Source organism: Pseudoliparis swirei, chromosome 13 (assembly GCF_029220125.1).
Source record: "Pseudoliparis swirei isolate HS2019 ecotype Mariana Trench chromosome 13, NWPU_hadal_v1, whole genome shotgun sequence".
Lineage (NCBI taxonomy): Eukaryota > Metazoa > Chordata > Actinopteri > Perciformes > Liparidae > Pseudoliparis > Pseudoliparis swirei.
This window is the reverse complement of record NC_079400.1, coordinates 10,944,463-10,956,091: the sequence shown is the minus strand read 5'-3', so window position 1 is coordinate 10,956,091 and position 11,629 is coordinate 10,944,463. Positions and strand designations below refer to the sequence as shown.

Genomic DNA, 11,629 nt, shown 5'->3' with positions numbered 1-11,629 from the left:
TTGTTGTTGTTGTTTAGTGTGTGTGTTACCTTAAAATCCCCCTCAGGAATCCAATCAGCCGAACTCCATTTCCATCTTTGGCCTGTGGATCAAGAACATCCTCCATTTTGAGATATCATAATATTTTTTTAAACACAGCTCTTTTCTTTTTTCTTGTTCTTCCTGAAACTTTTTTTATATAAGCAGATCATAATGATTATTTAAGTGCGACTGATGAAGAAAGAGGCCAGATGACGTTTAGGGTTCAGGAGGGTTGAAGTCCAGATCATCTAATAATCTCAGATTAAAGCTAATTAGCTCCAAGTCTAAAGAACAATGAGAAAATGCACAGACCTTTCCTTTTCTTTTCTTTTTTTACAAGCTGGAACAGAAGTGCACATCCAGAACAAATCCCACGAAAATATACTCCTCTCTCTTTCTTGTTGTTCTGCGTTAAAGCCGAAAACATCTCAGGCCTTGGACCAAAAAACACAAAATAAAGATGGCGATGAGAAACGCGACGTCTCTAAAGAACAAAAAAAACACGACTGCTGTTTATGAAAATTTACAACTTTGCCATGAAAGTTTAACGACTCTCTGGGCTGCGGGATTGGTTGCTGGCGGTCATGTGGACCGCGGGAATGGGAACTTATTTCCCATGAGGTTATATTGCAGCTGCTGTTTTTTTGTTTTTTCCCCTCCACGCGTTCATTCACTTAACACTATCGTAACACAACCCTGTTTTGTTCTCGTTCTCGACTCTTTGCTTATGCAACACCCATGTTGTTGTTGAAACGATACGTGCGTCATTATTTATTTATTTTTTACCCCAAAAATGGGAGATGGAGATGGTACGCGCGATGCTTCTTCACTGTGCGCGCGCGCGGTGTTATACGTGGCTCTATGTATAGCTTTATATGTTCGTGGAAATGAAGGATCATCACACTCCTCGGATGGCGGGATTACTTTGATGAAATCACTTGAAGAAAGTAGGGGAATTCTTATTTTGGGGGAGGGGGGGGGGGGGTGTAAAGGAGGCGCGAGGAGTCTTCTGCGGAGTGGCACCAGGAAATGATGGATTATCAACAAAGGTAAGGGCACCATGTTTCTGATGCTCCGGCGATTAACTCCAGCACGAGCGCGCCGCTGCACATGCGTGTTTATATTCCTGCAAAGAGGAAGATCACTCTTAAAGAAATAGTGATTATACGAAGCATCTTCATCATCTTCATCCTCATCATCATCTACACAGTTATCTTTTTTATTTATTTTCTTGTGTGATATTCGCCAACAGTGGCTGCTCTGTGTGTTTAACAAGCCAGAGATGCGCTGCTGGTGCCAAAACAACCGCAATATGTGCGCAAGAAAAGATCCAAACATGTCGCAGATTTGAGGCCTTTTGAAACAAACGATAGTCAGGAGTGGGTTTCGGCTCGACTTTGATGATGATGATGGTGCTGGTGGTGGTGGTGGTCATATACAGGCCCCGTGTTACTGCTGATACGTACTTTTCTTTAAATATATGCTCTATCTATCCACCTTTTACTCTCCTGAGATACTTAATTGTATTCTACGTTCTTCTTCTATTGTTATATTTTCATTGCTTTATTCTTAAAATACGTGTCTGCGGTTCTTCAGGTTGATGTCGCGCCGCCTCGTCGAGATGTTTGCCCTCTTTCTTTCGTTCTTTCGTTCTTTCTTTCTTGAAAAAAAAAACGAATAAAATGTTTAATTTGGGACAAATATTTGTTCTAAATGTGGCTTATTTGTGATTTTGCCAAAACCATGAAGTCAATAATAAGCGAGTTGGAGGTTGTGTTGGTTCCGGCGCCGCTGCAGCGCTTCGTGGTCCTGTTGGACTTTATAAACGCTTTTATGAGATCATATATAAGATCATGTGGTCTTGTGAGGACATGAAATTGTGGTTTTGTCTTTCCAGCAGCTCAGTTTTATGATCTGAGGGTTTGTTTGTTTGCACTTTCCACATGTAGGCTGCGGCCTGTTTGAAATAATGAAGCCAGACATTCAGACCTTTTGGTGAAAACATATAATTCTAACCGGATATTATCAATAACTAAACTATAGGTCACATCTGAAATAAAGACAATGACGTAACAACCGGATCAGTCATGTTGCTATATCGGCTAACATCTTGTAAACTAATTCCTTACACATACATGTTGTGCATTTACATTATTCTAACAATAATTTGACTTATTTCGTTCGTTTTTTATTTATACTCTATTTACTATGGGACGTTTCCCAAAAGCGAAAGCTAATTAAAAATTTAAAAATGTGTCTTTATGGAATTCAAATAATCATAACAAATAAATAATAACACTTAATTTAAGAAATTCACATATTTTGTTGCCAGAGCATACAATGATCGTATTAGTTACTATATTAATTATAAAATGAGCTTTAACTGCAGAACCAAACACTACATGTAGTATTAATAATACTAACCAACTAATAATATACACAATGTACACGCTATTAATAGTATCAACTAATAGCATTGTTAATTAACATACTAATAATCCTAATAGCTGATATTAACATGACTGGATCTACTTAATTATTTCTTAATGCAGTTATTGATAAGTGATTCAGACTTATTTCACAAATTGATACTCATAGAGCTTTGTTTTTGTTTTTAAATGAGGGACTAGTATCCACTTGATCACGGGGGACGATGACGATGATGACGATGAAGGTGATGATGTGTGTGGAGGCGCGTGTCCTCCCGCGTGCCCTCTGCACGTCTTCGTGGATCTCAGTCACGTTGAAACCTTTTCAAAGAGTGAAACAGCAACATTTATTATCGAAGATCGATTTGAATTTATAACTCATTATTAGGATGTCTGGCAGCTGCGATAATAATATGTTTATTAGTTATCAAATGATTCAACAAGGTGGAAGTGAAGGTTAGAGGAAGAGGAGGAGAGAGGGAGCCAGTCATAGGTGCGTAAATAGAAATAATGCGCAAAGTGTTTGGCATTTGATTTCGATGTTTTGTTGTTTCTTTTTGCATTGTGTGTGTGCGCGCGCGTGAGAGAGAGAGAGAGAGAGAGAGAGGTGGGATAGTGCACGCGTGCTTGTTTATGACGGAGGGGGAGAAGTCCGTCTGCCTTATTGGACTGTATTTGCATAAAACGAAAAGTTATGCTAAAAACAGTTACTCATGCATGCGTGTAGCTTGTTGTTGTTTGTTTGTTTGTTGTGGATTTGTGTTCATGAGAGTCGCAGTGTATGTGTGTCTGTCTGTCTGTGTGTGTGTGTGCGCGCGCGCGTGTGAGCGTGCGTAAAGACCGACAAGCTCGAGCGCTTCATTTCGATTCACCGGGGACCCCCGCGCGCAACAAGAGCCCCCCATGGGTGCAATAGTGCAAGCACAGACGGCGGTGATTGGCCAGAGGTTGATCAGATGGTACACTTCCCCTCTGTGTTCAGTGGCACCTCGCAAACCCCCCCGCCCCCCCCTCTTTCAGCAAAAACCAAATCTCGGATAAAGTAATGGCAAAACCACTTGGACTATAAAAGACAACAAATCATATTCCTCCGGAGTATATACACCCCGTTGTCCACCCAATGAGTTCCTATTTTGTAAACTCAACTTTTCCCGTGTCTCTACCGGGAGGACAGGACTCTCTCCTGGGTCAGATACCGTTATATTCCTCGGGATACACCGATCCGTTAAGACATTACTCCAGCGCGGCCACATATGGAGCGGCCAACATGCAGGACAAGGTTTACCCGGCGTCCTACTACCAGCAGACGAGCGCGGCGGCCGCGGCCATCTACGGGAGGGCCGGCGGCGGAGCGCCCTGCGACTACAACCACGTCGGGACTTTCTACAAGGACGCGGAGGGCTCGTGCGCCTTCTCGAGCCGCGACGACCCGCCGTTGTTCGTCACTCAGGAGCAGCGCAAAGCGGAGTGCCCGGAGCAGCCTGTCAGCATGGGCAGCAGCCTCGACGACAAGTCCTCCACGCTCATCTACCCGTGGATGCAGCGTATGAACGCCTGCTCCGCCGGTGAGTACACCGATGTTTTTCCCCACTGCCTGTTTTCACGCTGCCTGGAGGTGGAAAGAAATCAAACCCCCGCGTGATGAAGTGAGGCGTCCTGAGCCGCGCGGAGGAGTTGCCTGTCAGCTGCGGGAGTGTGAGAGAGAGGGAGAGAGCGGGAGCGCGACGCTGTTCGTCGAATCAGCGGAAACAATTCGAACAATTAACGCGATCGCACCGCCGGAAAGTTTGAGATTTTTTTTTTGGATTGCGCGCGGATCTCCGCGCGCCTTCGGGGCTTTGGCTGCGACATCATCACATACATCCGCACGCGCGCGCACACACACACGCACACGCGTAGACTTGGCCTACATCATCGCGAACTCCAATTTAAAGCTCTTACTTTCACGTAGCATCTTCGGGTTGGCCTTTTTTAGAGAGACACTATAGTATCGCAGAAACACCTCCAGCAGCGACTTAATATGCACATTAACAAAATAAAAAAATCATAGTAAATCTCAAAAGACAACACGTCATATGAGCTGTGTTCATTACTGTGGGATTCTGACTGTACATCCTCATGTAGTGTTATAATATCCTGCTGTCGTTAGAGAGGAAACGCACCATGAGAGCACTTTTACGCACCACGCAGTCACGTATACGTCCTAGCCTATATTATTGACATCATTTATGGGATTTCCTATAATAAAAAACACGTAAACGTCAATATAAACTCACCATAGTGTGATATATACATAATACACACAATAAATATATACTATAAGAACATATTGTGATATTTTAGAATACACGTATCTATTTTTAAACGAATATTGACATTGAGTGCCATTGGCGTAAAGGGTGTGATAGGAGAAAATAAAAAACACATACAATAAAGTACAGTTAATTGCTAAATCATAATTTACTACTTTAAACACAACATAATAATATAATTGAATGTTTTAAGACTGTGATTTGGAGTTGAAATACACCAAACATCTGAATCCTCACTTTATTGTATTTTTCAGACACACCACTACAGATTTCGAGTGCACTCTCAGGTAGATTTTTTCCTCCTACACTTTCGACATTAACTCAAGACAAGGCACTTAAAATATTATTCATGAATGTAATTCATTTGTATTTAATTTGCTTTGTTCCAGGTCCATTTGGCAACAGTGGCCGCAGGGGCCGACAGACCTACACCCGCTACCAGACCCTGGAGCTGGAGAAGGAGTTCCACTTCAACCGCTACCTGACCAGGAGGCGCCGGATAGAGATCTCGCACGCCCTGTGTCTCACGGAGAGACAGATCAAGATCTGGTTCCAGAACCGCAGGATGAAGTGGAAAAAGGAGAACAAGCTCCTCAATCCCTCAAAGACACCCGAGGAAGAGGAGGAGGAGCAGGCGGAGAAAAAGAGCTAAACAATTTTTAAAAAGGACACTGAAGGAAAGGCATGTGTGTGTGTGACACTCCCAAAATAAAAATGCTGTATTATTTCTTTGTAGATAAAATGCTGCGAATCCCATGTTAGAGACGTGAAGAGCGATAGGCTTTATTTCAGTGTGCACGGTGATCATGTCTGCATTAGGTGTAAACAGGTCCTCCTCTTGTCTGTCCTTGTGCTCGTGTCTTTATTTAGGGGACTATGCAAAATCCGCCAAAATGTACATAATTTGTAGTGTTTAGTTTTTTTGGACATTGTCGTTACCTCATTCTCGTGAAGGCCTCCTGAGTTTGACTTTGTCCCTCTCTGTGTTATGTCCTCTTCTACATCTCGTGGTGTTAGCGCTTCTACTCGTTGTCTTACAGCGGTGCCATCGAAACTGACATCTGTACAGACCAGAAATGTTACATGTTATTTATTATTGTTCACCTCGTGTTGAATGCACATCTGGATATATCGTGTGCAATATTTTGTTTAGGAAATTGTACATAGAAAAATAAAGGCTTTTTTTGATGTATATTGGAAGATCTTGTGGCCTCATTTGTGCTCGAATGGGGATGTGGGGGCGGGGAGATGCTTATTATTATCATTATTATAAGTGTTATTATTATAAAGGGCTGCTTTTGAAGTCACAATAAACCTATAAAATAAGCCTAAACTCCGCGTGACGATTAAAATGATTTCCAGTTGGACACTGCGCGTGAAGCTGCCGACTGATACGTCTCGGTTATGTGTTACCTGAGCCTTTTTGTGGCCGGTATTATCAGCGCGTTACATAAAATGATGGATGGCTCCGGGGGCCCCGACGGCGGGTCCCCGGCGGAGCGATACCACCTCTGTCCGCAAGATGGCGCTCTCTGCCCACGCGGGCTCTCGGGGGCGCAGCGGGGAGGCACCATTGACTGGAGCCTAACGACCATTATTTCGTCATCATTTGTAACCATGGAGCATGAATTACCTCTTGAAGTCATCAGTGAGGATTTACGACTGGTCAACAAAGGCACGTGATTCCGGAACGCTCTCCCATATTTGGCCGCATACCTGGCAAAGTACAGTAGGGGCTTCATTGCTTATAATTCATGATTGCGTCCATAAATCGTGCAAGCACACAGGATTATAGCGACAAAGATCTACAAATCGAGGCTTTAAAAATCCAAGCAAATGAGCTCTTACTTTGTAAACTCGTTCTCAGGGCGCTATCCAAATGGCTCCGACTATCAGTTACTAAATTATGGGACTAACGGCGCTGTGAGCGGCTCCTTCAGAGACCCTGGCACCATGCACTCCGGGTCTTTCGGCTACAACTACAATGGCATGGACCTTACGGTGAACCGCACCAACAACGGCGGCCACTTCGGGGCCGTGAGGGAGGACGCCCGCGGATTCGCGCCGGACGCCCGGTACAGACAGACGGCCGACTGCTCGCTCGCGTCTCCAGACCCGGCGCCGCCGTCGTGCGCCACGGCCAGCCACGAGCCGCTGGAACTAAAGAGATCCTCTCCTCCCTCTGACCGGAGCTCGACCTCGAGCGGCAACAATCTCAACAAAAACAACAACAATAACAACAACAACAACGGCAGTGTCGGTGGCAGCGGCAACGGCGCGCTATTCACGGAGATAGAGGACGCCACCGGCGCCTCCGAGACCGAGGAAGGCGCACACCGCAGCGGCGGCTCCAGCTCGGCACCACGGGCGCAGCAGCAGCACCACCAGGATCCCAACGCCACCTCCTCCACTCCCTCATCAAATGATTGCCAATCGCCACAAATATTCCCCTGGATGCGGAAACTGCACATAAGCCATGGTATATTCACCCCTCTAATAATATTTAGTTTGGACGGATGTCACGCTGGACGGCGTGTCATAAATCTGTCAAGTGTTTGCATGAGTGAGCAGCTCGGTGTGGATGGGGGAGAAAGAAGGGGCCAATAGATTTGGGTTCAGGGTAAGATGCCGCTGGAGCCCGAGAGAGAAAGAAAGATAGAGAAAAAGAGAAATAATGAAAGAAAGAGAGAGTGGAGAGCTTGTGGATTTTTAAAATGTGTGCTGGCTGCTTGTTTTTGTCGGCGGGAGTTTGAGATAAGAAAGAACCGTGTGAGTGTTTGTTGTGTGTTGCATGCTTCCTCCTGCATCCTCTCATGCTGTGACCCCACCCCCCCATTCATATGTACATCCTCCCGCTATATATACAATTATATATAAAGTCTATAGCTTTATAGTGCAAACCTCCTCTTGTTGATGTTGTTGTTGTTCAGTGCAGTTGCTAATTGTTTTCTGGATTTTCTCTTTAAAAATTCAAATTATTGTAGATATGACTGGACCGGATGGGAAAAGGGCCCGAACTGCGTACACCCGGTACCAGACGCTAGAGCTGGAGAAAGAGTTTCACTTCAATCGGTACCTCACCAGGCGGCGGAGGATAGAGATAGCGCACGCTCTGTGCCTCTCCGAAAGACAGATCAAAATATGGTTTCAGAACCGCAGGATGAAGTGGAAGAAGGACAATAAGCTGAAAAGCATGAGTCTGGTGACGGGAGGCAGCGCCTTCCACAACTGAAAGACTTTTTTTGGTTGTTGTTGTAGTTTTTTGGATGCGGGGGGGGGGGGGGTTGGAGGGTAGGGGGAGAGTAAAATAATAATAATAATAATAATTTAAAAAGAATTAAAAAAAGAATCCATAAGTACTGTAAAGCGCAGCACCTTCCAGCATGCTATTGTGATAGAGAAATAAGTATTATGTGGTCCATTTTTAGTTCCCTGTCGTTGTGCTCTGATAGCGTGTTATGTCCTATTTGGAAAACAAGATGTAAATATTATTGGGGGTATTAATTGTCCATGTTTTTTGCTCTCTCTCTATCTCTCTCTCTTCCTCTCTCTCTCTCTATACTTTCGTGAAGGTGTGTTCAACTTGAGCTCTTTATTGTGACTTCTTTAACGGTCTAACAGGAGTAAAATTCATTGTACAGTTAAAAAAAACAACAAAAAAACCAACAAGTTTCCAAACCATATGCTGCTCTTCATTGAATGTAAGCCGAATGTATCCCGGGGCCATTCAACGCGCTTTAGTGTCAGTTTTACTGCTCTTTCTGATGGTTATCTTGTGGCCATGATCCATTAAGTCCAAAAGCAAATGTGTAGCTTTTAGGATATTTTGTGCAACTATTCTTATTATTATTATTAAGAATATTGTTTAGAATAATTATGAGCAATGCAAGTGTACTCAACCTGTCAATGTGATGAATTTTTAGTGCAAAGGGTTATTCTGTGGTTATAGGCAGTGATGTGAGCTTTTTTCGCCAATAAGCTTTTTGTATTTGTGAACTCATAGCGCTTGAAAAAAATAATAAAAGTTTCTCTCAGTTGCTCTGAAGGTGTCTCGACTTGTGTCCTCAGTGGGAACCAACACGATAGAAACCACTCGTTTGCTTCGTGTTCCACCAGAATTAAACTCAGGATTAACTTCACAATTATATATATATATATATATATATATATATATAATGTGTCACGTGGACAAACAGAGATTTTGTTTTTTGTTTCGCTGTGTGCAGCAGAGACAACGCGACATGAGAAACAACAACAAAAAAACTTTTAAAACTTACCTCCTCTGACTCTCCGGCAGCGAGACGCGCGTGTTTGGCCTTGTGGGAAATATGTTGATAAAATCAGAAGGAGAAGAAGAAGAGTGGCTTTAGCTTATATGTATATAGGCCTGGCTGAAGTTGGTCAACAAAAAAAATACTCCCTTACCAAAGATTGTATAGGCCTATATTACTTACAGACTGAGAAAAGTCACGTGAGGTCCATAAAGTTGGTTTTATGGTTTTGGGGAGTAGACAATGTACTATATAATTCACAACCTTGAATGAAAGTGACGGCTTAACTGCAATGATGGGACTGGAAAGGCTGGACTGGGGAAGGAAGTGATGTCCAGTTATATTCAGTTAGCATATGTTCTTGGGAAATTTTAAAAAAACGTAGTTGAATATCAAATAGTGTGTCTGCAATATTTGTATTTAAAAATGTGACTTTTTTCTCATTTAAAATAAAAAACAATTTCTAAAACTACAATTTGAGATAAAATACAGATTTGTTTCCACATTTCTACCCACAAAAAAACTCAAATTATTTTGGACTTTTTTTTTGCTATACCCACCAAACGTATTCATGTTGGGAGAAAACAATAAAAAACAAAAGGCCTTTTATTTCTGCTCAGCTACTTTCTCGTATCGAAGAAAGAAAAATACACACACGTGTTTAAACACTTCTACAAATGTTTTAGTGGAGAAAAAAAAGAAGAAGATTGTTATCATTTGACTTTAAAACTAACTCGAGGCCTTTCATGCAGCTGACATGCAGCGAACTTGAGCGAGTGATTCATCGCCAAGTGTGGAGTCACCGAGCGGCCAAAGGTGAAGCCTCGGACAACCCGGAGCCGGGGTTAACATAAAGACACCTCTCCGGGCTACACGTGGCCTTACATGCATGTGTCTAATAAAACATAAAGACATCATCTCCAGGAAACTAAATGCAATATTTTTTCAAAAGTCTTTTCAAACTCATTTCAGGTATAAAAATAAGAAGAAAAAAGATCAAGTTATGCTATATGGGTCCCAGACATTTCCCACATATTCATAACTATTAAGTGGCAATTTAACCATCGTAATGAGTATTGCATATTGATAGGGGTAATCTGTACCCGGATCTCATGCATAATTCATGGCGGCGGGGATCATCGCAGGGTCAGTAGACGCTTTGACTGCAGCCGCAGATGCGTCACGAGGAGGAACTGCTGCTGCTGCTGCTGCTGCACACTTAGCACTGTCACGAGCAGTGTTTGGCACATGAGATAAGAATATCACTTAATAAATATATATTTTTATTTTGTGTATTATTTATATTTAAAAAAATCTCTATTTGGTGGGGAAAATAAAATAAATCACATTAAATATAACTGTACTTTTGACATATGTGTTTCATTCTTCTTCTTTTTGCTCTGTCTGCTTTGTTTCGCAACACGATTCGTTTGGTAGTTTTAAAAGAGTGCAGAGAAAGTAGGACTGAGTTTTAACTGTGGCCTACTGCTGTACATTTCATTCCTTCTCTTTTTGTTCGGGATGACTTGTTACGGAATGTTATTCACTTGTGTGCATTTTCTGGGATGCATGTGTGTTAATATGTTTAGTATTTTTTTCCTCGACAGGGCACGGTATAGAGTTATATACTAAGGGAAATAAAAACACTATTTTATATGGTTTTAAATATTTTAATTTAAACACTGTTTCCTGAGCCAGATTCAGTTTCAACGCATTTAACACAAATACTCAATTTAAACTAAATAAATAAAACGGTGTGCATTTTGGAATGATATAACTCAAAGTGAAGAACCATTTAAAACCCATCGCCCCTCACGTGGAATTCAACGAATTCATTTAGTCATAATGATGTAAAACAAAAAACAAATGTCCCCTTTTCTTTCTCCCTTTTTTGGGGGTTTAGCCAGTTGCTCGTGTCATGGATGTTGAACATCTGGTAGGATTCGTGTGTGTGCGTGTGTGTGTGTGTGTGTGTGTGTGTGTGTGTGTATGTGTGTGCGTGTGTATGTGTGTGTGTTGCAGATGTTCTGCCAGCAGAGGGCGCCTCAGACCGACACGGCTGATGATGGATGGGTTTCTGCTGCTCGGCCCTCTCGCGCCCCTCTGAGCGTGTTTATTGGAGGTCTCTTTTGGACACTTTGAGCTGACAGGGAAACTCTCGGAGGCCTCCAGGTTGTTGAGGCTTCATCTCTCTTCATTACTCTGGAAAGCATGTTGTATTAGGGTTATTATTCAGCCTGTTACTTTCAGATTAAGATTTTTACCCAAGAAAAAGGATAACGCTCATAATACAATCGTCTTCAAAGAGTAAGCAAGTGGTGCAACCTTTTAGGCTTGTGACAGCGTCGTTAGGTTGCACCAAGGGGACCTTTTCCTCCTGGACTTCTTATTGTTTCATTAAATAAATGTTTGAGGCCTAAAGAGGGAAACATGTATTTAATATTACACAAAAACATAAAACTATGGAGGAAAGACTCTAAAGACAATCATGTGTCAGAGCTGATTTCTTCTTCTTCTCTCTCGGTCTCGTAACCCCTCAGATTTATCTGTTGATCCTTTTGAGGGGCCCGACCCATAGGTTGGAAACCACTGGACA

General features: G+C 42.6%; 2 protein-coding genes across 3 annotated transcripts; both read left to right on the top strand.

Annotated features, from left to right (window-relative positions):
- Nucleotides 1–3,570: 3,570 nt before the first annotated feature.
- Nucleotides 3,571–5,883, top strand: hoxb6b (homeobox B6b). 2 transcript variants are annotated; one of them, XM_056430483.1, is made up of 3 exons: nt 3,571–4,015; nt 5,017–5,049; nt 5,152–5,883. In XM_056430483.1, exons 1-3 carry the CDS (start codon nt 3,571–3,573, stop codon nt 5,412–5,414), a joined length of 741 nt encoding a protein of 246 aa, XP_056286458.1. In that variant the 3' UTR covers nt 5,415–5,883. The 2 variants fall into 2 exon arrangements, with proteins under 2 accessions (XP_056286458.1, XP_056286459.1); XM_056430484.1 differs by lacking the exon at nt 5,017–5,049.
- Nucleotides 5,884–6,598: 715 nt separating this feature from the next.
- On the top strand, nt 6,599–7,994 carry hoxb5b (homeobox B5b). The gene is made up of 2 exons (XM_056430482.1): nt 6,599–7,241; nt 7,747–7,994. The coding sequence occupies exons 1-2, from the start codon at nt 6,599–6,601 to the stop codon at nt 7,992–7,994; spliced, it is 891 nt and encodes a 296-aa protein (XP_056286457.1).
- The last annotated feature ends 3,635 nt before the right edge of the window (nt 7,995–11,629 follow it).